This window comes from Sebastes umbrosus, chromosome 20, assembly GCF_015220745.1.
Source record: "Sebastes umbrosus isolate fSebUmb1 chromosome 20, fSebUmb1.pri, whole genome shotgun sequence".
NCBI lineage: Eukaryota > Metazoa > Chordata > Actinopteri > Perciformes > Sebastidae > Sebastes > Sebastes umbrosus.
The window spans coordinates 20,109,103-20,134,691 of NC_051288.1; the positions used below are offsets into that span (position 1 = coordinate 20,109,103).

Genomic DNA, 25,589 nt, shown 5'->3' on the forward strand with positions numbered 1-25,589 from the left:
CATGTGTGTTCATGTTGAGCAGCACGCAGATGTGGTGAGTCACGATCACGTGGAGGGGTTTGTCTCTCACCTATGGCAAGGAAAAGACAAGGACTCAAACTGCACATGAACACACACTTTGCACTGTTGTGAAGGGGTCTATTATGAGAGAGGAGGAGGTGAAGGCATAGATGAACCTCGGGAGTTGCCAGGACAACCCATGTGACATCACACCCACCCATGGAGCAGCGGGGGAGGGGCTTGAGTTGTCCCAAATTGCTGATAGGCTCAAAGAGTAGAGGAAGAGAGCATCTCTGCTACCTCCAGATTCCTCCTTAACCCACTTAAAGATGGTGTTAATAATCCTGGTAGGAAGGACAATAATAATATGTGTTGAAATGTACCTTCTCAAGCAGAGACCGCAAGGTCCGGGAAAAAAAAAACAACCTCAAGGGATGTCTTAGACACGTGTGGGCGGCTTCTGTATGTGTGTGCATGCTCTGTGTCGGAGAATAACGCTATTACCTCGAGCGCTGCCTGTCTGATTTGTTGGCCTTTTATCCTGAGTGGGCTTTTTACTGCGGCCATTTATGTCCCACTGCCCAAACAACGGCCATTTAGAACGCTGCCACACACGCCGCCTCTCGCTAAGTACACTTTCCATTTAGCATGCAGTCTGCAGCGCTGCCTAAATGACTCCCCGAGTGGTTTCCATGGCTACGAACCCATGCCCATATAAGGCGTTGTGGAGATTCACAACCACTCATCCCTCTCTCCACATCCTCCGTCTCTCCATCGCTTTCTCACACCTTTACCCCACCCCCACACGAGCTGTGTCGAACACATCAAATATAAATATTTCCAAGAAAGAGCTTTACTGAAGAGTGCCTGTCACTATCTGTCTCTCACTGTCTTGATCTCTTGTCATACATTCTGCTTCACCATGTGTGTGTGTGTGTGTGTGTGTGTGTGTGTGTGTGTGTCTCAGCCTGAGAACCTGTTGTTGGCCAGTAAGATGAAGGGAGCTGCAGTGAAGCTGGCAGACTTTGGCCTTGCTATTGAAGTGCAAGGAGACCAGCAGGCTTGGTTTGGTAAGAAAACATAAACAGTGACACACACATAACAAATGTGCTGGACCATTACCTGATCTGTTATTCTATCTGGCAGTTAAGCACTTGATAGTTTTTATGTTTAACTGTAAGAATCACTGCTGAACAGGCCCTCTTTTATACAGTATGGGTGTATTCTAAACCACATACTATACTAGTAGTACGTACTGATTCGGCCAAAATGTAGCATGTAGTATGCAGTATGCGAACAAAAACTACAGTATGCCAAAAGTACCCAGATGTCATACTGATTTGGAACAAATCTCCAGTATGCGAGAAATCAACTGTGTAGATTTTGAATGTTTACAGTTTTACAATATTAGATGGCGAATCGAACATTTGCTCCACCGTTTTCGGAGTTTAGAAGCTCCACAAACCGTTGCATACTGCATACTACTCAGGAACGCAGTGTGTACTGTATACTGCATACTGCGTTCGTCAGTTTCGAATACAGCCTCAGTCTGTCTATAGACACAAATCCGCTCGCCCACTTGGAAGCCAAAGAATATTTGTGCGAGCATTGCCTAAGAGGCTCACAGACACTGTCCAGTTCATGCTTGGGCCATTGTGTCTTGGCTAACAGCCGAGCTGCCAGCATTTGGCTGACTCTCCAGTGGGGCCGGGGATGATTAACGGGCATTTGCTTGTGACTCTACACTGTCATAATCTGGTCTTGCATTGGAGTCCAACAGGTCACCATCATCTGAAGCGTTCACATTGCTACACAAAAATAGCCTTCATCAGAATTATAACAAAAGGCATCGGTTAATTGTGTCCTGTGGTTTGTCTGGCGGGCAGGGTTTGCGGGCACCCCTGGCTATCTCTCCCCTGAAGTCCTGAGGAAGGACCCCTACGGCAAGCCTGTGGACATATGGGCTTGCGGTAAGTCTTGAGCCTCACTCTTGGGCAGTAAACTTGTTGCAGCTTGTTACTTTGCAGTGGTGGGAAACATCAGACTGTGGCCATGTTTGTTCTTTAATCAAATTAACCAATTTGAGAGCCTTACAAAAGACTTTCTTTTTAAAAATGTAAGCGGTTAATAATAAAACTGAGGCAGGATAACTTTTGAAAACCTCTGGCAGAGAAAAGAAAAATGACGCCTTAGGTCAAGTGTCTCTCTCAGAAAGAAAGGAGTTGCATTTTCTTGTATTTAATTCACTATACTGTACTCTCTACTTATTGTCAATGTTACATTTTGCTGCATGAATTTCAATGTGAAGCACAATGCGTTTTTTTTAGGGCTGTCAGTCGTTTTAAAATATTTAACCTTGAGTAATCGCATGATTGTCCATAGTTAATCGCAAATTAATCGCAAATTAATCACACATTTTTATCTGTTCAAAATGTACCTGAAAGGGAGATTTGTCAAGTATTTAATACTCTTATTAACATTGGAGTGGGCAAATATGCTGCTTTATGCAAATGTATCTATATATTTGTTATTGGAAATCAATTAACAACATAAAACAATGACCAATATTGTCCAGAAACCCTCACAGGTACTGCATTTAGCATAAAAAATATGCTCAAATCTTAACATGGCAAACTGCAGCCCAACAGGCAACAACAGCTGTCAGTGTGTCAGTGTGCTGACTAGACTATGACTTGCCCCAAACTGCATGTGATTATCATAAAGTGGGCATGTCTGTAAAGGGGAGACTCGTGGGTACCCATAGAACCCATTTTCACCCCTTTGAAAATGGCCATGACAGTCTTTTCTCGCCAGAACTTAGTGCAATTTCAGAGCGTTATTTAACTTCCTTCGCGACAAGCTAGTATGACATTAATTCATTAGGTTTTCTAGTTTCATATGATGTCCGTATCTTCACTCTAGCTTTAAAACTGAGCCCGCTGTAACCTCCGATAAATCAATTGCGTCACTGCGTTAAAAAAAATAGTGGCGTTAAAACGAATTTGCGTTAACGCGTTATTATCGCGGTAACTTTGACCGCCCTATTTTTTTTGTATTGACATGTGCTAGATAAATAAAATTGCCTTTCTTAATTTGAATGAAAAATAACCCAAATATTGTAACTTGATCTATTTTTCTCACTTTGTATTCTGTCAGGTGTTATTCTGTATATCTTGTTAGTGGGATATCCTCCATTCTGGGATGAAGATCAACACAAACTCTATCAGCAGATCAAAGCTGGGGCATACGATGTAAGTGTGCTGTGTGTGTGTGTTTGTGTGTGTTGGGTGTATACTTGTGAAGGGTGCAGTGCAGGGGTTTGCTAAGCAGTTTTTGAATGTTTAATAGTGTCCAATTGAGAGCTGGTCCAAAGCTATTGATCCTATCAGGGCCTCCCTGACGCATTGCAGAGGGGTGTGTGTGTGTGTGTGTGTATGAGGGAGAGAGAGACTGTATGAGAGAGACAGAGAATCAGAGAGGGGGTATCCTCCTTTCTCAGTCTCTGGATAATCAAGTCACATTGCAGTTTCCAGAGAGACTGGGGAAGTCTTAGGCAGCCTATTTGTGGGGAATTTACTCTTAATAAAAAAAAAAATGGTTTCAAGAACTGGAACAGAAGCATGTGTTCTGTTAATCCCAAAAGAAAATTAGCAGTTTTGTTCACATATCGGCCTGGTTTTGACAAATAACGACTCACGACTTGGTGCCCAGATGGTGTGGATTAGCCAGAAACATGCAGACTCCCAACCAGTCTTTCAGGAAACATGTGTTGTTTCCAATCTGCTTCACTTCCTTTTCCAACTGTCGCTCCTACTTTCTCCATTTTTTCCCAGTTCCCGTCACCTGAGTGGGACACAGTGACACCAGAGGCAAAGAACCTGATCAACCAGATGTTGACCATTAACCCGGCCAAGAGAATCACTGCCGAACAGGCCCTCAAACACCCTTGGGTCTGCGTAAGTATTCACCTAACCCACCTAAGAGAATTATTGGAATTAAACAGGATGGTACAAACAGGTGTGCATAAGTATATCTGGACATAAAACATACTCACACACTACTTATTTATTATGTTATAACCTTCAAATAATTATAATTCTGTGCAGATAGATTCACACAAACACCGAGACTTTATATGTTTAATTCTTTGTTTTTGTCCTCCTGCAGCACCGTTCTACAGTGGCCTCCATGATGCACAGACAGGAAACTGTCGAGTGTCTCCGCAAGTTCAACGCTCGCCGAAAACTCAAGGTAATCATCTTAAACTTTGATTTGCCACCTTTCTGTTTTAAGACACCCTGGATTAGGGATGTCACGAGAACCGATACTTTGGCACAGAGTCGATGCCAAAATTATGGGCGTCACTCACTATCGACGGGAACGCACCCTATTTTTCCCTGATAATGCTTCATTTCAAACATCAAATCCATGTTGAAATCGGCAGGACGAGAGCTAGTTAACGTTAGCTGTTAGCTCCATGCAGGGCTGTGCTGCTTACCGGCTGCTAACAGTTAACGCTAACTAGCTCTTGTCCTGCAGATTTCAACACAGGGGGTGCCATTGTGATGCATTCAGGCTCTGTTCAGTAAAACTGAGTATTGGGGGAAGGTAAATTCTAACGTTATCATGATGTGTTCAAATGTAATCTGGCAAAATGTAGTTTTTGGTGAGACACTTGAATAAATCCAGTTGTTTGAAGGAGAAATTTTCACAGCGATATAAAATAAATAATAGAGAGGGAACTATGACCTGTTTAACTTCCTAACAAAAACCAGTATGCAAACAGTAATAAAGGAGTTTATGTGGAAGTACATGGGATTTATTGTTTCACATTTGTTTTTTACCGTGGTATCGAGTTGGTATAGGGAATCATAGAATTTCACTGGTATTGGTATCGACTACTAAATTTCTGGTATCGTGACATCCCTTCCCCCGATTATGTGCTTCTTCAGCTTTCGCTCTTGTACAAAGTATTACTATTTGTACATTTACTTATTTTATTTAACCTTTCTTTTGCCATATAGAAATTAGTCTCCCTGGCATTGAGTATCAAAATCTGTGAAGGACTAAAAGCTGTCATGAAATGTCTGGTCGATTCTTTGATATTAGTTCCTGATTTAAATAAAATTTGTACCAATTTTAGAGGATTTTATTCAGGTACATTTCTTAAATGACCGTGGCTTCTTTTGTTAAATGGAAAAAAAAAGGATTTTGTAGAAAATATATATATATTTCTCAAAGTAAAATATTGCTTTGGCATGGGAACAGACACTAGAGTATCGTATCAGCAGCGGTATTGAAACATTCAAACGATACGTCGCTGTAGTTTGCATTCGCAGCCGTACATGCAAACTAATGGATCAAGTTCTTTTTTGTTACATCATTTCAATTCATTTGCATAGAAGAATATGTAATGGGACTTGGAGATGTGAAGACTTACAGTTAAGGGTGCATCTCATCACTAAAATGTGTTTTTTAATAATTAGATACTGTCTGACAGAACAAACAAAGACTCAGCCTTGACTGGATTTGGAAAAGAACTGCACTGTGATGAGGACGCTGCTGTTAAAAAAGCAGGAAGATAAAAATATTACTGTCCCATTAGAGATGAATACGGAGCAGTGAAGAAAAAACTGTTAAATAAAACAAAACTCCTTGCACTCATTATACCTCCCTCACTTCTCTCTCTCTCCTCCTTCGTCTCCTCCTCCAGGGAGCCATTCTCACCACCATGCTGGTGTCCAGAAACTTCTCAGGTGGGTGTGCCCTTCGCCCTCAGCCTCCCACGTAGCACATGCAGAGGGAGAGGCGGAAGGAGAGTGGATAGAGTCCTCTGCACCTCTTTTAACCCCCTCACCACACACACATACACACATATACTCACCCACTCATCCTCAAAATAACAATATGTTTTGTGCACAGGAGTTTACTTGCTTACAACATTAAAACTGATTTGAAACATGAAGCTCCTTGGAGTCATGGTAGAAGCAATGTATTGATAATGATTCATCCTGATGTATGTGAGCAGGCTAATATGTGATATTCTTTCATGCATATGTGGGCGCCAGTTATGTTCATGCTAATGTTTCTCTCCCTGTGTGTTTGTGTGTGTGTGTGTGCGTGTGTGTGTGTCTCTTTTCTGCTGCCCGTGGAGCGTTTGCATGTTTGAGAGAGGGAAGCCTAGACTTTTATGAGATTTTTTATGTTGGGGGCAAGGCGACTGCTAAGATTCTGTGTTTTTTTTTATCTCCGTCTGCTGAGAGTGATTTGTTTTCGTTCAAGCTTTGTTCTCAGCCTCTAAGTAATTGGCCAGTCGATGGCTAATGATTTCAACCCTGGGCCTAGGGAACCACAGGGGTGCACGTCTTCGCTTTAGCCCGTTCCTATCAAACCTTGTGATGAGTCTGGGCTGCAGCCAGCACACCCTGTAGCTCTCTAGGCCCACGGTTGAACAGCGTGAGATAGAGCTGCCTAATTTGTATAAGCCCTCCCAACTGTAGCATTTCTGTCCAATAGTGGGCCGGCAGCATACCAACTCTGCTGCTGCCGCCTCCTCCACGGCCTCACTGGCTCAGGAAGGTACGTCCCAGAGACACGCCCATCCACTTCCTCTTCACACACAGCTTACTGCCTTTGGTTCATAGTACAGGGTGGGAACCCCATTACCACCCCCCAAACTCCTGCATGCAGCCTCTGCCAGCATCTTCATCAACATTCACACACATATGCATGTAAATTGTTAATTAAGGGTCTTTATAGAGGGTTGTTGTCTTTGCTGTAATGCAAAGATATCACATTTAATGCACACACTCATGCACATCAGCATCACTTAAGCGATTCAGTTCAACCTGCACTCTAAAGTGCTTTTATACATTTACACCTCACCACCACTCAGCTTCAACCTTGTAACCCCCATTCCATTTTCCATATTAGATATGTCATCACTTCTAGCAAGCTCCATCCTGACTTCCTGCTGACCCCATACGCTCCTGTGCTCTCCCCCCGGCCGGGGCTGTGAGGATGAGCACAGGGCGGACTGGGGCAGGGGATGAGGAGGGGCATGTATTTCTGGGGCAGGGAACTGACACTGCAGGGGGCCGGCAAGAGCTGGGTTGGCGTGCTGCCATCGTCGAACCTGGGTCTGGTGGGAAGGGGAGGGGAAAGGCGGATGTTGAGGAGCTGTGGGGGGAGAGGTTTAGACTGAGACGGAGGATGGGAGTGCTGCCTTTGCCGCTGCTACCGGAGCCAACTGTTGAAACCATCACCGTTGTGCAGCCTTCCTGATGAATCCCTTGAGGTTAAAGGCATCCCACGTCTCATCTTCCCCCTCCTGAGGTCTGTTTTAGTACATTCAAAAAAAAGTCTCTGTGCCACCTCAAAGGAATGCCACAAGTTAGTCAAATTATGTCACTTAATTGTCCATGAACTGAGGGATGGATTCCTTTTGTTTTGAAAGTACTAAAATCAGCCTCAGCTCTCATCCTGCTGGGTGGGGATGGGTGGTGAAGGTCGGCGATTCCGATGGTGGCTCCATGGATTGAGTAGAAACAGACAGTGTGGAGCAAACTGGATTTCTTGTCGCCTTTCTCAGACGGGAAAATCTTGTTTGCATCTACAGTGTATGTAAATCTCTCCATAGGTAACTAGGACCTGTGTGTAGGTAGGCTAAAGGTGACGTGCGAAAGGGGAGATGACCTCAGTGGTTACTCCTGGTATGTGTGATTTGATGCGCTGAGATTCGGGGTGTTTGTGGTGGTTTGATTGTCAGCTAGAGCCCTCCGAATGCGGGCTTCCTCACACAGACTGGACCAAGTTGCCTCTTTTGTAAGTTTTCGTGAATCTCATGTGTGACATCATCACTCCAGATTGGACTCTTCAGATCTCCTTTTTAATCGTCCAACTCTTTTGGTCCTCTGATGATGTCACTCATCGTTGTAAAATCCTGGTGTTGTTGTTTTTACTGTAACTGCTTTCATTGCACATCTCTGTAGAGTGGCTGCAGCGAGGCTTAGCAGTTTGCTCATAATGTTCCCTTTTTAATGACATTATAGAGCTCAACAGTGAGAAGTGAAAATCCCATTCATGTTCTGAATCGCGGATTTGATTGTTAGCCGTTATGTGTATACTCTCGTTCATGCGACCGTGGTGTAGTTCGTTTATAGCCTAACGTTAGCTTTTTACTTCTGATTGCATTCGCGCTTCAAAATCATAAACGTGGTGTTTGTTTGTGGAGATTATCCTGCTGAACAAAACATGTAAGCCACAGAGCTTATTTTCTGCAATCATCCAAAAACCAATGGAAAAATCCTGTTGGCTTTTTGTCGAGGGAACCAAGGCGATGCTAACTTCCTGATCGGCCTACCAAAATACGTCAAAACTCTCTGAAACGTCAATGGTGTGAATGAATGGGAAATTCACTTCCGAAGCCGTTTAGCACTGTTGAGCTTTATAGCAAAATGTGACAGAAATGTGCGTTCTGAAGCATTTCTGTATGTATCTAGAGAGGTGTTTGCCTTGCATGTGGGTGTCCTGTGTGGTTATATAGTGTATCCTGTAAAATGTTCCCGGGAGATACAACTTCAGATGCTCTCTAATCCGTCCTTCCCTGTTCATCATCGAGCTGGTATGTTGCTTGAGTGGTGCAGCCCTCCTACTGAGGGTCATCTTGACTTCACCCATCCTGTCATGTGAAATCGTTCTCTTGAGTAGGAGGAGGAGGAAGCGAAGGACGGATCTAGAGAGCATGTGAACATGGTGGTCCCATGTTGTCACAATTAGCACCCCGATGGCTGTTTTGGTTAGATGATTTAGCCGAATTAAGAGCAGATGTTCTGAACAATCAGCTCTCCTTTCTCTGGTTAAGGAATGAAAACTTTTCTTTTTTTATGTATTTTTATTTTTTTTTCCTTTGGATGCTGCATGGCCATGCCAAGATAGAAGCTGCATATCGACGCAACAGCCAAGATTAAGGAGCATGAGTTGTCACTTGATATTGTTTGCTGCTGTAAATGCTGTGCCCCTTATCTCCACTCTCTTGTATTGAAATACTAAGCCCTCTCTTTCAACCCTCCCCCTCTCTTCCCCCATCTTTCCCTCTCCCATTTCTTATTGGAAGGTAAGAAACACAAGATGATAAGATTTTTTGGAAACCTGTGTGTGTCAGTAGAAAATGAGAGAAAAGGAAGCAACAGACAGTTGAGAGCTTTAGACTGAGAGGAAAAGTGACTGGGGCCCTTAAAGGAAATCAATGATTTACATTAACCTAGCTCATCATCGTCGTCAGTCCTGGCGGCAGTTTGAGTCTGACCATCACTCTCTTTTTAGATCTGCTGGGGTCTTACAGACAGGAAATGGATTTAGGAAGTTTACTTTGCTCTCAGGTTTCTCTTTTTTTTTTCCCCAGATGGCAATGAATGGATTATGATGCGAATGGGTTTTGCAGAGTGTAGCAGCTTGTACAGCCAAGGGAAAAAAATGCTCAAGAAATCCATTAAATGCATGTTATTCTTTGGGAACATCTAGACTTACTTTAGCATAAAAGCTCAGCTATTGGGGTTTCAAAGATATGACAAAATTTAGATCCAGATTTTTGCTCAGTTTGCAGATTTCTATAAAAGCTGAAAAAGAGCCGTAGGGATTGCCATGGATGCTGTCGTCAACAGTAAAACTTGTACCTGTTTCTCTCCCTTTTCATCCTTTATTATTTATTTTTTACAGCATGCAAAAGTTTACTCAACAAGAAGTCCGAATCTGCTAAGGTAAGGTTGTCTCGTCACCTCTCTGCCCTACAAAACTGTGTCCTGTCTCTCCTCTATTAGCTGACCCCCTTTTTTGCCTTCTGTTCATTTCCTGTACCTGTCAGTGAATCTCAAGCTCACTTTCTCCTCCTTATATTATATCGAGGAATATCTTTTTCACACAGTAATGTTTGTATTTTTTCAAGGTTTTTCCAGAGTTTTTGTTTTTTGGCTCAAATTCCCCGTTCACTTCTATAGGGGATTATGCTCCACTTCAGGGTTTCTCAACCTTCTGTGGCCTGTTTTTAGATCCCAGAATTCCTGTCGTCCCATCCACAAGTTTGAGAAACTCTGTTTGATTGCTTTTTTCCCCAGTTTCAGTCACATTTTTATGTATAATTATTAGGGCTGTCAAAGTTAACGCGATAATTTCGCAAATTTGTTTTAACGCGACTAATTTCTTCAACGCAATCAATCTTTCTTAGGTTGTAGCGGGTTTTAAAGCTAGTGTGTAGATACTGGCATCTTATGAAACTAAAAAACCTAATGAATCCATTGGTACCAACCATGTCTTACTGGCTTGTCGGGAAGGAAGTGAAATAACGCTCCAAACTTGCGCCAAGTTTTGGCGAGGAATAACTGACATGGCCATTTTCAAAGGGGTCCCTTGACCTCTGACCTCAAGATATGTGAATGAAAATGGGTTCTATGGGTACCCACGAGTCTCCCCTTTAAAGACATGCCCACTTTATGATAATCACATGCAGTTTTGGGCAAGTCTTAGTCAAGTCAGCACACTGACACACTGACAGCTGTTGTTGCCTGTTGGGCTGCAGTTTGCCATGTTATGATTTGAGCATATTTTTTATGCTAAATGCAGTACCTGTGAGGGTTTCTGGACAATATATGTCATTGATTTGTTTTGTTAATTGATTTCCAATAATAAATATATAGATACATTTGCATAAAGCAGCATATTTGCCACTACCATGTTGATAAGAGTAAAAAATACTTGACAAATCTCTCTTTAAGGTACATTTTGAACAGATACAAAATGTGATTAATTTGCGATTACAAAAACAAGCTTAAAAGCATAAGCTGTGTCCCAATTCTATACTACTGTACATAATAATTCTGAGCCGGTTTTGAGTAGGTAGATTGCTCGCCTTGTGAAAGTGACAGTTATACTTAAAACACTGAAAAACTCTTGATTTTTGAGTGCACTGTTGGCAGACGCTATTCTCCCACAATGCAGTGCACAAAGGAAACGGATGAGCTGCTCACCGCTAAGGAAAAATCTTAAAAATATTTAGAGCGTAAAATGTTGCTGTCTCTTTAAGTATTGCATTGTATCATCATTACCTGTTAGTATAAATAAGTGGTGTATTTCCTGCATACCTACTGCAAGACAGTATATTTTAAAGATTAGTATATACTGTGTAAAAAAAAAAGTGTGATTAATCACGATTAACTATTTTAATTGATTTTACAGCCCTACTAATTATCACTTTTGCTATGTTGGTTTTTATTCTCTCACCTTTAGTCTCAGTCAGAGGTTCACTGCTCTCTTTTCCGAGCAGTCTCCATCATTCTCTGCTGCCATTAAGCATCTCCCTCCCCTCTCCTCCTCCTGCCTCCTGCCTCCCTCTCTTTCTCCCCTGCCCCAGGGGTCTCTCTGTGCAGTTAAGTGGCGGAGGCATAGAGAGTTAGTGAGGCAGTTAAAAGGATGATCTAGAGGCCATTCTGTGGCACTCACCCTCTCATTTACCCTGTTAGCTCTCAACAGCCCGGGAGCCACCACCAACATTAGCCCCATTCCCTAAAAGGCGTATAATTCTAATGCATCTGTGTGTGCGTGTGTGTATGTGTGTGTAACGTTGAGTGTTTGCGTTCTCGTCCCAGCCTTCTACCAACAACAGTAAGAACAGTATAGTGAGCGCCATCAATGCCCTGAAAGACACCAACATGGCAACCAACGCCCAGATGGTACAGTAGTCCGCCGCAGTGTCGGTTCCCCGCCTCTTAACCTCCCCCCCCTTCCTCCGCCCCCAAGTAGTTGCATAGTAGCCCGTCGTGCCTCACCCTCCATCGTCATAGTCGCTGCTTGTCATCCTTCATCTACCACCCAGGAGATGTTTCACTGTCCCAGCAGTACCCATCCTCTGGTCATTTTACCCCCCCCCCACCCCTAAGGTGCACATGTGTTCCTGAATATATCAAACATTTTGGAAATGATTAAAAATGCTCATCATTACTTTGAATCTCCGGCTGCACATGTGCACCTTTTATGCATTGATTATATGCCTCTAAAGTGGCAGCACAGAGAACTTTAGAGTCCTGGTTTAGCTGATATCTAAGTGTAAGTTATCCTGTGATGGCCTCTGTGGTATTCGCTTCCCCCCCACCCCCCATGCTTAACCAGCTATCCCTTAACCTTTCTCTCTAAAGTCAACACCGCCTTGCAACCATCTAACATCCAACCATCTCTCTCAGTCTAACCTGATCATCTTGCCACCATTAACATCCCCATTGACATCCTTACCATACTGCCAAACTTCTATCTATCGTGCTCTCATCCAGTACAAGCATGTTGTGATTTTTAAGACGCTTTACTAGCATGCATTACATATTATAAATCTTACGCCGGTGTGGTTACATAATACAATGTTTGGTCTGGTAAAGTGCTTCTCAACTGGTGGTGCAGGACCCCAAAGTAGGCCATGGGTAAGCCTGGGTGAGAATAATTAGAATATTTTATAATAGATTTTGTATGTTGTGGCAAATATATGCAAAAACACACACACACATATATATATTAATGTTTAATGCAAAGAATTAGTCTATAGACAAAAGAATTAATCAGCAACTATTAAGATTATCGATTAGCCGTTAAACTCAAGGTTTTAATCAATGAATGAAAAATACTATCCGTTCTGTGGTTGCAGCTTCTCTTATGTGAAGATTTGCTGCTTTTCTCTGTTGTTTAATCTTAAACTGAATATCTGTTAGTTGGATAAAACAAGGCATTTGAAGACGTCACATTGGACACAAGGAAACTGGAATTGTGAGAAAATGTGACCTTTTGTAGACCAAATGGGTTATCGAAATCTTGAATAATATTGGCAGACTAATCGATGATTAAAATAATTGTTAGTTGTAGCCCTAGATAAAACTGAAAACAAAATGCTAATTTTCTTAGCTTCTAATAAAAAAAATTCTTCAAAATGTCATTAATTTAGCGCAAACAATTTTATGGCCCAATATGATATCATCACAATACGATTCCAACGAAAGTCGATAAACAGAAATTAATCTGCAACAATCTTGATGATTACTTTATTGTCAATTTTTTTATGCAAACTATGAATGAGATGTAGTGTTAGGTTACGACCCCATGGCTGAGGTGGATTATGGGGCCCAGTTTAAATCCAGTTGAGAGGCACTGGTTCAGGGTTCTGATGTGATGGACTCACTGTTCTGTTCTGCATCGCAGGAATCTCAGAGCACAGTGGTGCACAACCCTCCTGATGGAGTCAAGGTGAGATGTGTGTCTGTGTCTGTCTGAAAGCCCGAGCATCACCCAGCTGCTCCAGTCTCAGGCCCGTTGGACCTCAAAGCTGGCTGTGTTAATTTCAGTGTCCTTCTGTTCGTCTCTCTCCGCACTCCAGGGATCAACAGAGAGCAACGCCACCAACGACGAGGAAGAAATGAAAGGTAGGAAAGGTACTCAAGTGTTTTAGTCCCCTTTTCCTGTTCTTATCCACTCTCTCTTTCTCTGTCTCCCATCTAGTGAAGTGTGTGTATTTGACTGTAGTGACTGGCAGGTGTGCTGAGATATGACACGTGTCTCTCACACTCTTGACTGTCTGCCCGTGGTGTGTGTATGTGTGTATTTATCGTGTGTCTGGCTGCGTTTTGTGTGTGTGTTCTAGCGGACAGTTCGGCGCTGAGTCAGAGCAGCGTCACAGAGGAGATGCCCCCACTTCTGCCCTCACCTCAAAGCTCACCTGCCAGTAAGTTTATCCATGGCAACCAGAAGCTATACGGTCGCCACTGGCAAGGACCTAACACCCCCACTCCCACCCAACCACCCACCCCCCCACTCCCACCCTGGCTTTTTGTAGTCACTGGCAATCTTACATCTTTGAGCCCCCTCACTCTGATCCACCAAGCTTTTTTTGAGGGTTCCCACTGGTTTTAAAATTTGTGGAATATTGTTGATATTTATGTTTTTAAATTTTGAATACTCTTAAGAGAAGCTCAGGGAACATCATAGAATTTGATATTGGTATTGATTTGATTTAAAGGATGATTCCGGTTGTATTTTTGGTAGTTTTGCACATCATTCCAGTTGGTAGTAACAACATTGTACTCACCAAGTTAATTGCTGAGATCTGGATCACTAAAAAGTCACAAGAAATGGGTCCCTTTGACCTCTGACCTCAAGATACGTGAATGAAAATGGGTTCTATGGGTACCCACGAGTCTCCCCTTTACAGACATGCCCACTTTATGATAATCACATGCCGTTTTGGGCAAGTCATAGTCAAGTCAGCACACTTCTCTCGCGGTACCTCAATTCAGGATATCTACTAATAATGATTCCCGATCCGACACCAGTTTTCCCAAATGTAAAATCTAAACCACACTGTCTGTAAGTCATTGAACGGTAGAATGAGGCCAGGGACTGCTGTGGCACTAAAATCTGAAGTTGCAGCCTGCCTTTATGAATGTAACTGAATTTTATAATGCCAATAACGCCGTAATTATAGTTATTGTGGATTGGTCAAGGTCTTTGACACCCGATCTGCTCAATAAGGCCTGTATCAGCCGTGATACCAGCTGGATTAATAAATCCCTAGTTTACATCATATATGATTATCTGTCTCAGTGTTTGCAGATCCAAGCAGTTACTTTGAGTGCAATGTTATCGTAACCAAGAGGCCAAAACTACAAAAACACGACCCAGGATGTAATAAACGGGAATATTCCTTTAACGGATGCATTACTAGAAGGCATTTTACAACTTTGTTTTACACACTGATTGCAGACGGTCATTTCCTGCCGTGTATATCCATTAATACTGTAATATATTGTGTGCTGCAGCTCAACTGCCTCACCAGCTGAACTTAAACTTCACTGTGCTCAGAACAAACTTTTAAAAAAAAAACAGCAAACCCAGCAGGGACTAATTTTATAGGTCACAGAGGCACTTTGACCTAATTATGGAATGTCATGAAAAAAAGCTGTTGAGTTCTCCATCAGGGCCACTGTGGGAACCCTGAAATCTGTGTGTGTGAGAGCGTGTGTGTGTGTGCGTGTGTGTGTGTTTCTTGGTGATCACTGCATCTATCCCCTTGTCCTCCTAATGTGGCGGCTCCAGCTGGAGGAAGCCTTGCTTACCTTGCAGTTGCGTGTCCTAAACCAGCCTCCCAGTCTGACAGGCCTGTCTGACTTTACTGGAACCGTGCACACACCGTAGAGCATCAGGTTCCTCTTTGTCCTCACATTTTCTCCTCCATCCCTCCTCCTACTCTGATGCTTTATTCTCTGTTATGTTCTTTAATCTCCTCTCTAATTTCCATTTCTCTCTAATACACCGTCGTTATCTCGCCTCTTTGCCCCTCTACACTCTAATCTCTCCTCTCGTCTCTTGACCTCCTGTCCTCCCGCTCTGGTCAGACACACCTGCACTAAAGGAGATCTCCTCTTCCTCTTTAGTCCTCTCCTGTATCCTTCCTCCACTCCCACCTTCCTTCCTGAACATGCTAAGTTTCCCCACAGGCATAACATGAGCTAATAACAAACAATGGCTTTCGATCCTCTTTGTCTGCTGGGAGCTGCAGCTCATCAGACGAGGCTTTGTTAATGTATATGAGCATTAAGAGCAGAGTTGATGTGAGCAGAGCAGGCAGTTAAATGACTTCCACATCACGCAGCATCACAACCAGAGCTGTGCTGATCTCGCTTCCAGCTGCCACCCTGTACTCATGTTACCCATCTGCATGCCTGTCATAAACCCACACTAACTCTTTGTGTTAATTTCTCACTAATTTTAGGGCTGCTCCATTATGACAAAAAACGCAGTTGTTTTAGTCAATATTGAGATCACGACGATTACTCATCATGTATTTAGAAATACAATTTTGTACATTTTAAAGTCGCATCAATCTGGCGCACTTTGAGAGCAAAATTAAGAGACTAGATCTGTGAAGAACTTTGTGCTTTAATCAACAATTTAATCTTAAACTTGTTGTATAGATATGAATGGTGATGACACGGCAAAAAAGTCACACCCACAAAGCATGGCAAACGAGACGGGGTTCGTGTAGGGTTGACCTGAATGCTTCGAAGCTTTGACCGTTGCCATGGTAATCGACCTCCAAATCAATATTAGAATCCTTCGTTTTTTTTGTTTTGTTTTTATACAAATATGTGGTAATAAAGTATAAATCCCCAAATATCCCATGAAATAAGGAATAATCCCACAACGTTATTCATTCTTCATATTCAACATTAATTATTTTTTAGTTATTCGGCGGATATCGCTGTTTGTTTGTGTACAGTAGTGCGGCACTTAAACGGGGGAGATGGAGACAGACAGAACAACATGTCAGCCTGCCTGCCGCACCGCACCGCACCGCACCGCATTGCGAATCTTCAATTAGCTTCAAATATTTCTCATTGAAGCTTTGAAGTCCCAAAACAATGGTATTCGGGACAGCCCTTGATTTGTGTTTCAAGACGGGTCGTGCGGGTTGCTGACATCGCCGCAGACCCCTGATGTACGTACAGGACAATCGGGGCCCCGTCCCTCCACGCAGGGAGGGCACAGCAAGCATTCAGTCAACGACCCTGGGCAGCGGCGAGGTCAGGGCAAGGGGTGCTGTAAAGCTCCCGGTCAGACACAAACGTCATATTAAATCACTCTATTTCCCCATTCACAACATCTCTTACTAAAAGGCAGGAAAAGGGTGTTCAATATAGGCTCTATATACGTACACAAATATACTATGAATTGTGCTAATCTTTGACATGTTAAAATCTGTTATTGCTTGGTACTTTTTCCTCATTCGCCCACCATATAGAGAGCCACTTTCACCCCGGGCATTTCCAAGCCGACCTAAAGCCGGTTGCAGCACACTGCAACGGGGGGGAAATGTGCCCGGCGAGGGCCAGCCAGCACCGGGGGAAGTGGCCGTCCCTGACCCGCCGAGCGAGGCGAAAACGCGCTGCTATAAAGGAAAGGGGTGTGCTGTATTATAACAGACAAAACTAGAGATCATAACAAAACGGAATGCTGCACAATAATCGTTTTATGTTGATTTCATAATCGTTGGAAGCCGAACTCGTAATTGAAAATAAAATTAGATCAATCGCTCGGACCTACTCATTTTATCAAACACTAACCCGTTTGTCACTTGTTTTACTGCATGAGCGTGTATGTGTGTGCATGTTGTGTGTGTGTGGGTGATCACATGTACGTTTCTGTCACCTCGTCATCCACCCATGTCTTTTTTGTGTTTGTTGACCATCCGTTGTGTGTTTCAGTTCCACCGCATGACGTAAAGCGCATGGCATGGAACAGCACGGGCAACAGCTCCTGCCCTGACTCTGAGCTCTCACAGTCCTCCATGCCTGCCGCTCCACTAGGGAGCAACACTGTCGCTGCTATAAGCAACACTAAGCAGAGTAAGAACACAGTCTTGACTAACTGACTTCAGCTTTCCTTGCCGTCTACTCACTTAAAAACGTCTCTGAAATGGCAGTTTTCTCAGCAATGAAGAAAGCAGCCTGCAGATAAAGTTCATCCTAACAAGTCATTTAGTCAGGTGTTAAATCTTGAGAATCTCAACAAAAAATTTGACTTCTTTCCGGGTTCATTTTCTCCTGTTTTAAGACTTGAAATGAGGCGAATAACTCCACATGTATCAGATCAATAACAGTTGGTTTGAGACATGTTCAGGTCTTGAAAGAGTTCCTTTATATTGGCTCCAAAATAAGGCTAATCGCTTGGTCAAATGACTTGTGAAAGAATACGACTGGTGTTATTTGATTTATTTCTTACGGTCCCATCAAAAGACCAAAACCAACAATGTTTTAGTCAGTCTGTCAATACTTTCTGACTTCCTTACCCTGTCTGTAATACGACACAATAATGAAGACATAAATCTTGGGTCAAAGATTTATAGATAATTTTTTATTAAAAGACAAAGTCCTCAAACAGCTGGGCACTGTAGTTTTCAGAAAACATGACTGAAACAGGAGTAAATGATGCATTTATTGGGGATTATTTTCAGCTGCGGATTAATACACATTTGGTGCTCTAGTGTTTATTTAAGGCAGCAGGGTGGCGTATGTGGGATTGAGTCAAAATGATCTACAGTTTCCATGTTCATTGATGTTTTTAATAGTTTTTGGACAACAATAATAACGTTATTTATATAGCACCTTTCAAAACTACCGTTACAAAGTGCTTCACAAACGAGGACAAATAAAAGAAAGCAGAAGCAATCAGATACAAGAACACAGTCAGCAAATAAAAATAACATAAAACAGCAGAAGTAAAAATAATGGATAAAAGTATACATCAAGAACAGATGAAATAAAAGTAGTCGGTAAAAGTGCGTTTTAAGAGATGATTTAAAACAGGGCAGTGAGTTTTCTAGTCTATGGTCCTGTTCAGAGCTGGCATTAAAACACGCCTCCTCAGTGATCCGATCACAAGTGGACAGCTCTCTAAGTACGGCTGTTAATTTCGCACATGTGTGACCGCGCCTTGATACTTGTCAGTAGGATCAGATCATTGTTGGTTTTGGTCTTTTTGATGGGATTTGTTGACGAGAAGAAAATATAGAATATCGCCAGCTTTTTCTTTTGAAGATGGCTTTTTGTAGAAGGCCCAGTTATGTAGAGCTGAATCTTTTCATGTGGTTTCATTGATGTTTTAAATCGTGTGTGTAATGTGTGGAAAAGGCATCAGAATACTCGCTCGTATTGATTGGCGGTAGATTTAAGGGTAATTTTGTACAATTGTGGTTTTGTTTGGTGGGAGACAGCAATGTGACAAACATGTTCTCTTTTGACATGATTAACTATTAGTTTTATTTATTTATTTATTAGTAAACCTGGTCAGAGGCAGCTTTAAATATAACACAATATAAATATATATCATGTCATTTTAGTTTTAATGGAGCTTCATGTTTTTTTTTTAGAAAGTGAACGATGTCTTGAAAGTGAAAGCTGCAAAAGTTAGTTTAGTTTGAAAGTTGGTTCTTAATTCTTGTAAATCTTAACTTAAAGGCGACTTTTTCTGGAGCTTTCAGTCGCAGCCCAGTTGATTAGGGGTGTAAGAAAATATACACACAAGTTTTGTGATATCATGTTGTGCGATACTTATGGCTGTCAAAGTTAACGCGATAATGAAGCGTGACAAAATCTCCCTTTTAAGGTTAATTTTGAACAGATAAAAAATGTGCGATTAACTATGGACTATCATGTGATTAGCCGTGATTAAATGTTTTAATCAATTGACAGCCCTAGCGCAACTGTATCAATTCTCATAAAACATTATCGATTTTTAATTAACCTCTTAAAAATCTGTTATTTGATCTTTCGGTGGTTGTAAGGGGCTCAGTTTTAAAGCTAGAATGAAGATACTGGTATCATATAAAACTAGAAAACCTAAGGAATCTCTATATTTTCACAGGGTTCCCTTGACCTCTGACCTCCAGATATGTGAATGAAAATGGGTTCTATGGGTACCCACAAGTCTCCCCTTTACAGACATGCCCACTTTATGATAATCACATGCAGTTTAGGGCAAAAACAAGGCAGTTTTTTGCATGCAGTATAAATTTGTTATTTTTAAAATGGTTTATTTCTGGTGTGTTCTTTATACTATACACTTTAAATTTAAAAATCACAATATATCGCCTTGCTGTCAGTATTGTAATATATTGAATCGTTAGCCCCGGTGTCATGATACGCATCGTATCGCCATATTCTTGCCAGTACACAGCCCTACTGTGGATGGAGTTGGCTCAGTGAAGAAACCTGTGAAAGTATGGTGAGCGTGCTCAGTTGGTCACAAGATAACAGTTGATGATAACAGGTCAAAGCTCCAGAAAAAGCTAGTAAGTGGTTCTTGAGTTAAGTTGAGTTTTTTTTTTTGTCAGACTAAGCCTGGTTTGTTTACAAGCAGGATTTTTTGTTTTGGCGGCAGTGTGTGCTCACACAGCAGAGAGGAGTGTTTAGTCAGTTTGTGTGTCGTGCAGAAGGTGAGAAGCAGAGCGACAGACAGTGATGAGGTCGAGCTGCAGTTGGGAAGCTGCTTCGAGCCGAGTGATGAGGTTAAAGACGAGAGTCGAGCTGTAGCCACAGACGAAGAGAGCCTGAAGGGAAGGCAGGAGCTGGAAGTGATGAGAGAAAATGTCATCAAGCAAAACCACCACATAGTTAATTGTTGTCTCACCTCCTAACTGGCTTCTCCACCATTTACCATCTGTCTCTTTCTCTCTCCTCTCTTGTTCTTTCTGTAGCTCGTAAACAGGAGATCATCAAGATAACGGAGCAGCTGATTGAAGCGATCAACAATGGAGATTTCGATGCATACACGTGAGTACAGCTGCATGTGTATAACGTATATATCTACAAGAAGTATATTCTATGTAATGTTCTAACAGGATTCATTACACTTGTCTTTGTTATTGCACTTTGTTTTCTCAAGTTTCTCTGCTCTTATGTCTCTAATGTCTTTTCACCCACTCGTTTTCACTTTCTCACCGTTTCTTTCTCGTTGCTCTTTGTCAGGAGGATTTGTGATCCTGGACTCACCTCTTTTGAACCCGAGGCTCTGGGGAACCTGGTGGAGGGCATGGACTTTCACAAGTTCTACTTTGAAAACTGTGAGTCTGCTCTTGCACACACTAACACAGTGCAGTCGTTTATTTTAACCCCTTAAAACTCTGACGGCCGCTATTCTGTCTTTCAGAGGTTATTGTGGGGCTTTTCAAGCTAGAGTGAAGATACTGGTATCAAACTAGAAAACCTAAAGAATCGATTGGTACCAACCATGTCGTGCTAGCTTGTCGCAAAGATCACTAAATAACGCTATGAATTTACGCTGAATTTTGGCGAGGAAACACTGGCATGACCTCAAGATATGTGAATGAAAATGGGTTCTATGGGTACCCACAAGAAACCCCCAAAATCCATCCATCTATCTGGTATTTGACTTTCGATCCGTCTCTGTTTATTTTATCCAGTGCTGAGCAAGAACAGCAAGCCCGTGCACACCACTCTGCTCAACCCGCACGTGCACCTGATCGGCGAGGATGCCGCGTGCATTGCCTACATCCGGCTCACACAGTTTGTGGACACCACGGGCCGCCCTCGTTCCAGCCAATCGGAGGAGACCAGGGTGTGGCATCGTCGCGATGGCAAGTGGCTCAACGTTCACTTCCATTGCTCAGGAGCGCCTGCTGCACCACTACAGTGATCAGGTACTCAATCTCACACACACACATACGGCTTCACACACTCATTTTAAAGCCACTATGTGTAGAAATTTAAAAATGTTTGACTCTGGTTCCCTCCAGTGGTAGTATCGGAAAAGACACAAATCTGACCCGCGGACACAGACTTTCACGGAGATTGTTTCGTCTTTCTACAAATAAAGTCTGTTATCAGAATCATTTGAAAGATGCTATAATCTAGGGCTGAAAGATGGTGAAAATGATCAAATTGCGATTATTTTGACTGTTATTGCAATTGCGATATGATTTGCGATGTTAGAGGGAATGATCATTTTTACATACAGTACACAACAAAACATATTAAAATGATTACGGTGTGATTTTTGTGGGGATCTGTACCAAACAAAGATGTTTTCTTAAGTCTGTAGAATATGATGTGTAGTGGCCAGGACATCTCTGCAGCAGCACAATATTTCATCTGATATGGCACACATATTTGACGCACATAACAGCTTTAACAAATATTGCGCCTCCTGCGATTTGAAAATGACAGTAGTAGTTAACTGTGCAGCCCTACTATAATCACTTACAAATTCTACACTCGGTGGCTTTAAGTTACAGCACGCACCAGTAAGACTTAGATAACTTTACTACTTCTCTACCAGCTACGCTGAACAAATTAGATACATAATTTAATTTTAGTGAAATATTAAGATGTTTTTAACTAGGGGTGTCACGATCAAAATGAGCTTTCAATTTGACCTTTTAAAGTCAAAAGCAGGATCTGCGATTCTATCTCCACTTTGAAATCGATTGTGTGTCTACATCGCTTTGTACGGTAAAGCCCATGGGCGCCGATGGGGACTTCACGGTGCATTCAGGTGCACCTCGTAAACTCTGAACAACTCAAGCTGTTGTTATAGTTCCCTCCTGTCATCTAGTGGATCTTCTTTTTGTTCTTTAACAGTTTGTTCCCCAATCGACTGGTGAAATAAATTATTATTACATATTAAATAAATAATTAAAATTCGACCTTATGGCCTTAGATATCACGCTTGATAGTATGTAGCTTTTTAAAGACGAATTTGAAAGTGTAAATGAAAGGGCACAAAACTAACGATCTGTTGATCTTTATGAATCAAGACTCTAATTCTAACAAAAGCATAGCAGTTAGTGCTGGAAAAAAAAGTTCAAATGGAATCGTGGATTTGGAGAATCGTGACACCCCTATTCTTAACTGACCCATAATTGATATTTAGGCTCGTTTCCTCCTCTCTCCCCACCCCGCCCCCCCACCCAGTGGTCCTGAGCCTCCAGTCTACTGGAGTGTGTGTTTTGGGGGGCAGTTTTTTTCAGCGAGCGTGTTTAAGAGGCACGTCCTCTGCGTGGATTGGCTAGTGCCAGGAGCCCGGCCGGGCGAGATCGCATCCCTCTCCACGATACCAACCAATCCTGTCCCCCCTTTGACCTGCTGGGGGCCGGCTGAACACAAGACACCGCCCCCATGGGATGATGCATGCATCTGGCGCCTGATTGGAGGGCGAGTCTTTGCCCTCTATCCCTCCCCATGGCAGCCATCTTTTTTCTGCCCGCGCGAGATGAGACGTCCTGCGTGAGGAGAGGATTTACAGTTGAACTTGTGACAGTTTATGAGTATGAGTTATGAATATGCTGTGTAAATTATGACTAGATGTACCAGAAACCACCAAAACCCAACCAAGCATTTATATTCACTATCTAATAAGGGAGGAACAGAAGGGAGTGTGAGGTTAGCAGCTGAGAATTTGGACACATGTTTTGGCATTCTAGGGATTACCGGGTAGAAAGTGTTGTGCTCGTAACCCGGACGTTGATGTAAAGATGTAGGGAGATTTTCCCCATCTTGAATTCTAGAGGGGGAAAAAAATCATGTCGGCTCAGTCAGAGAACTTGATGACGAGAGAAACTTGATATCAAAAACATGAAGCACCAAAGTGTAGAACTTTAGGCTTTTTATGTGTTTGTGTTTTCGTTTGTGTGCTTGTTTTTCCGACCGAACGGAAAATCGTGTTGTTGTGGGATTGGGGCGGGCGGGGGGGTGGGGCGTTTTTGATTTGAGGTTACGTGTTTTTGTTGTGTTTTTAGCGTCCTGTTCCCTTTGCGTTCATGTGAATAACCGGAGCCTTTTTTTTTTTTTTTTTGTCTGACTGATCTTATATTCAAGGCTCCTTTTTTTTGTTTTTTTTAAAAGCAGCTGAGTTTTTAAAAAGAGGGATTTAATTGTGCAAGTTTAAAGCTAACGTGTGAACACGTTCTGTTGTCTGTATGCAGTGGAGGGAGAGCGCGGGCCGGGAAAGGCGTCTGCGTTTTGCATGTTTGCCCGCCGCCTCTCCCTCATTCACCCCTCCCCGCCCTCTCCTTTTTTCTCCCTCTTAAACCATTCCCTCTTTTAACCCTCCCGCTCCTTTTCTCTGCTTTCTGCAAGGGCCTGGTTTGTTTATAATCACTGTGTAAATACAGTGTATGTATAGATATATGTAGAAAAGTGTAATATATGTACATGTATCTAAGAGACACTCATCCTGTGCATCTGGGAACCATCCCACGACCTCTGTGACCCCCGATCTAGTTTAGGAACATTTTTCTTACCGATTTTACTTTTAATTCTCCTCCTTAAAGTACTTCCTTAAAATATTGGTAACTCGACCATTGATGAATAAACGCACTCGTGTGGGCTACCAGCTCTAGTCCCGTGGCCGTAAGACTGTTTTTAGAGACGGGGAATAGAAGAACAGGTTGATGGAGTACAGTTTGACCCCTTTTGCTTAAAAAGAGCTTTTAAACATGAAGACCTTCATCATAGTGTCCTTAACTCCTGATCCCACAATGCTGTGAGCCGTCTCTTCATATCATATGCACACACACACGCACGCCTGGTGGTGTGTTTAGGCTTTGTAACATATCTGCACCACTGCTGTGTGACCACGGTGCCACCCTTGCTGTGCTGCTTAATTGTCTCCATCCATCCACGACAGTCGTATCTTGAACCTCCCCCTCCACTCCACTCCGATATCTCCCCTCCTCCTCCTCCGTGTACCAACGAGTCCCTGCTCTTGAGATGTTTATTTGTACCTCTCTCTGTTGTTTCTCTGTTCCCGTGTTACTGGTTTGAGTTTTTTCGTTGTCGTCGCTGTTGCTGTTAACTTGTCGTTTGGTAATTTGCCGATCTGCCAAGCTGGAGTTCTGCACTCTCCCTCGCACACAGAAAAAAAAAAAAAGGGAAAAGAGGGAGGAAGTAAACACAAATTACAGATTGAGTGATCATAGATTGATCAGGACTAAATTATTTATTAATGTTATCTACCCGAGTTGGTTTTAAATCGTGCCTGCTCAGTTGAGAGGAGTTTTGAAAGCCAGAGAAAGAGTTGGTGTGGGTGTGCAGGTTTTTGTGACCTACACTGTTGAACCAGAGCGGGAGACCTAGTTATATGCATGTTTCAGTTACGCATTTCTACCATGTACCTACCTGAATAAGGATGGAGCCTAGTGTTAATATATGATATTTGCATCTTTTGAAATAAGAATATCCTCCATCCAGAATGTTGAATAGGTGACATGAAAAATATATGATTAAAGAAAAAAAAAAAAAAAAAAAATACGCAAAATTTTTAAAAAAAGGATTCAGGAGCCGTAGCTTGGTATGAGGCCCTCGATGTTAGCGTTTTCCCTGCGTTGTAATGATATACTATTGGGCTGCGCTTTCTCCCCCCAGCCTTCACATGGATGCTGGAGTTTTTTTGCATGATCATGATGTACAATGAAATACAACCATGAATTGACGACTATCAAGTGTTTGTCTGAGTGTTAGTTGGTCTTCATCATAGCTTTGTTATTCTTCGAACTTGGATCTTGAAAGTATTTAATAAAAATACTATTTCAGCACTGGTTTATCTCTCTCGACTGGTTTATTTTCTTCAACGCCTTCTCTTCATGTCTGATTTAGTTGTTGTCGTGATGCGGAAACATTTTTGTCCCTCCTCCAATTAATATCTTATTGGAAAGGCATCCGTTCCCTGGTACTGTGCTCCGAACGACCTGCCAAAACAGTTGCGTGTTTACCCTCGGTGCTTTTTAACACCACGGTTTGTGAACCGTCTCTCACGCTTGTCTGGTGCAGCATACCTATTATACTGTCTGGAGGAAATGTCTCCCCAAAAATGACAGACCTTTTTTGGCCTGTGCATATTTGATCTGTTCAGCCTGGATTTTGAGAACGTTTCATCAGCAGAGTCTCAACCTGAAATCACCAAATTTGGAGCTAATAGAGATATGCAGCACACGTTTCTGATTATATAACACTGCAACATTGATTAGTCATGCTGAATATCTGCTCATG

General features: G+C 42.4%; 1 protein-coding gene across 16 annotated transcripts in view; it reads left to right on the plus strand.

Annotated features, from left to right (window-relative positions):
* LOC119479481 (calcium/calmodulin-dependent protein kinase type II subunit gamma) overlaps nt 1-25,138 on the plus strand; it is a 46,729-nt gene extending 21,591 nt beyond the window's left edge. For 2 of the 16 annotated variants that reach the window (XM_037755117.1, XM_037755132.1), the window contains exons 7-23: nt 968-1,070; nt 1,887-1,970; nt 3,157-3,251; nt 3,834-3,956; nt 4,168-4,251; nt 5,714-5,756; nt 6,517-6,579; nt 9,718-9,758; nt 11,640-11,723; nt 13,231-13,275; nt 13,406-13,460; nt 13,670-13,750; nt 17,289-17,429; nt 20,279-20,354; nt 20,550-20,644; nt 21,005-21,241; nt 22,515-25,138. In XM_037755117.1, coding sequence (XP_037611045.1) covers nt 968-1,070; nt 1,887-1,970; nt 3,157-3,251; nt 3,834-3,956; nt 4,168-4,251; nt 5,714-5,756; nt 6,517-6,579; nt 9,718-9,758; nt 11,640-11,723; nt 13,231-13,275; nt 13,406-13,460; nt 13,670-13,750; nt 17,289-17,429; nt 20,279-20,354; nt 20,550-20,644; nt 21,005-21,237 — 1,446 coding nt within the window. In that variant the 3' untranslated portion in view covers nt 21,238-21,241; nt 22,515-25,138. The remainder of the gene's footprint in view (nt 1-967; nt 1,071-1,886; nt 1,971-3,156; nt 3,252-3,833; nt 3,957-4,167; nt 4,252-5,713; nt 5,757-6,516; nt 6,580-9,717; nt 9,759-11,639; nt 11,724-13,230; nt 13,276-13,405; nt 13,461-13,669; nt 13,751-17,288; nt 17,430-20,278; nt 20,355-20,549; nt 20,645-21,004; nt 21,242-22,514) is intronic. The other 14 variants (XM_037755118.1, XM_037755119.1, XM_037755121.1 and 11 more) reach the window with 14 other exon arrangements.
* Nucleotides 25,139-25,589: the final 451 nt, after the last annotated feature.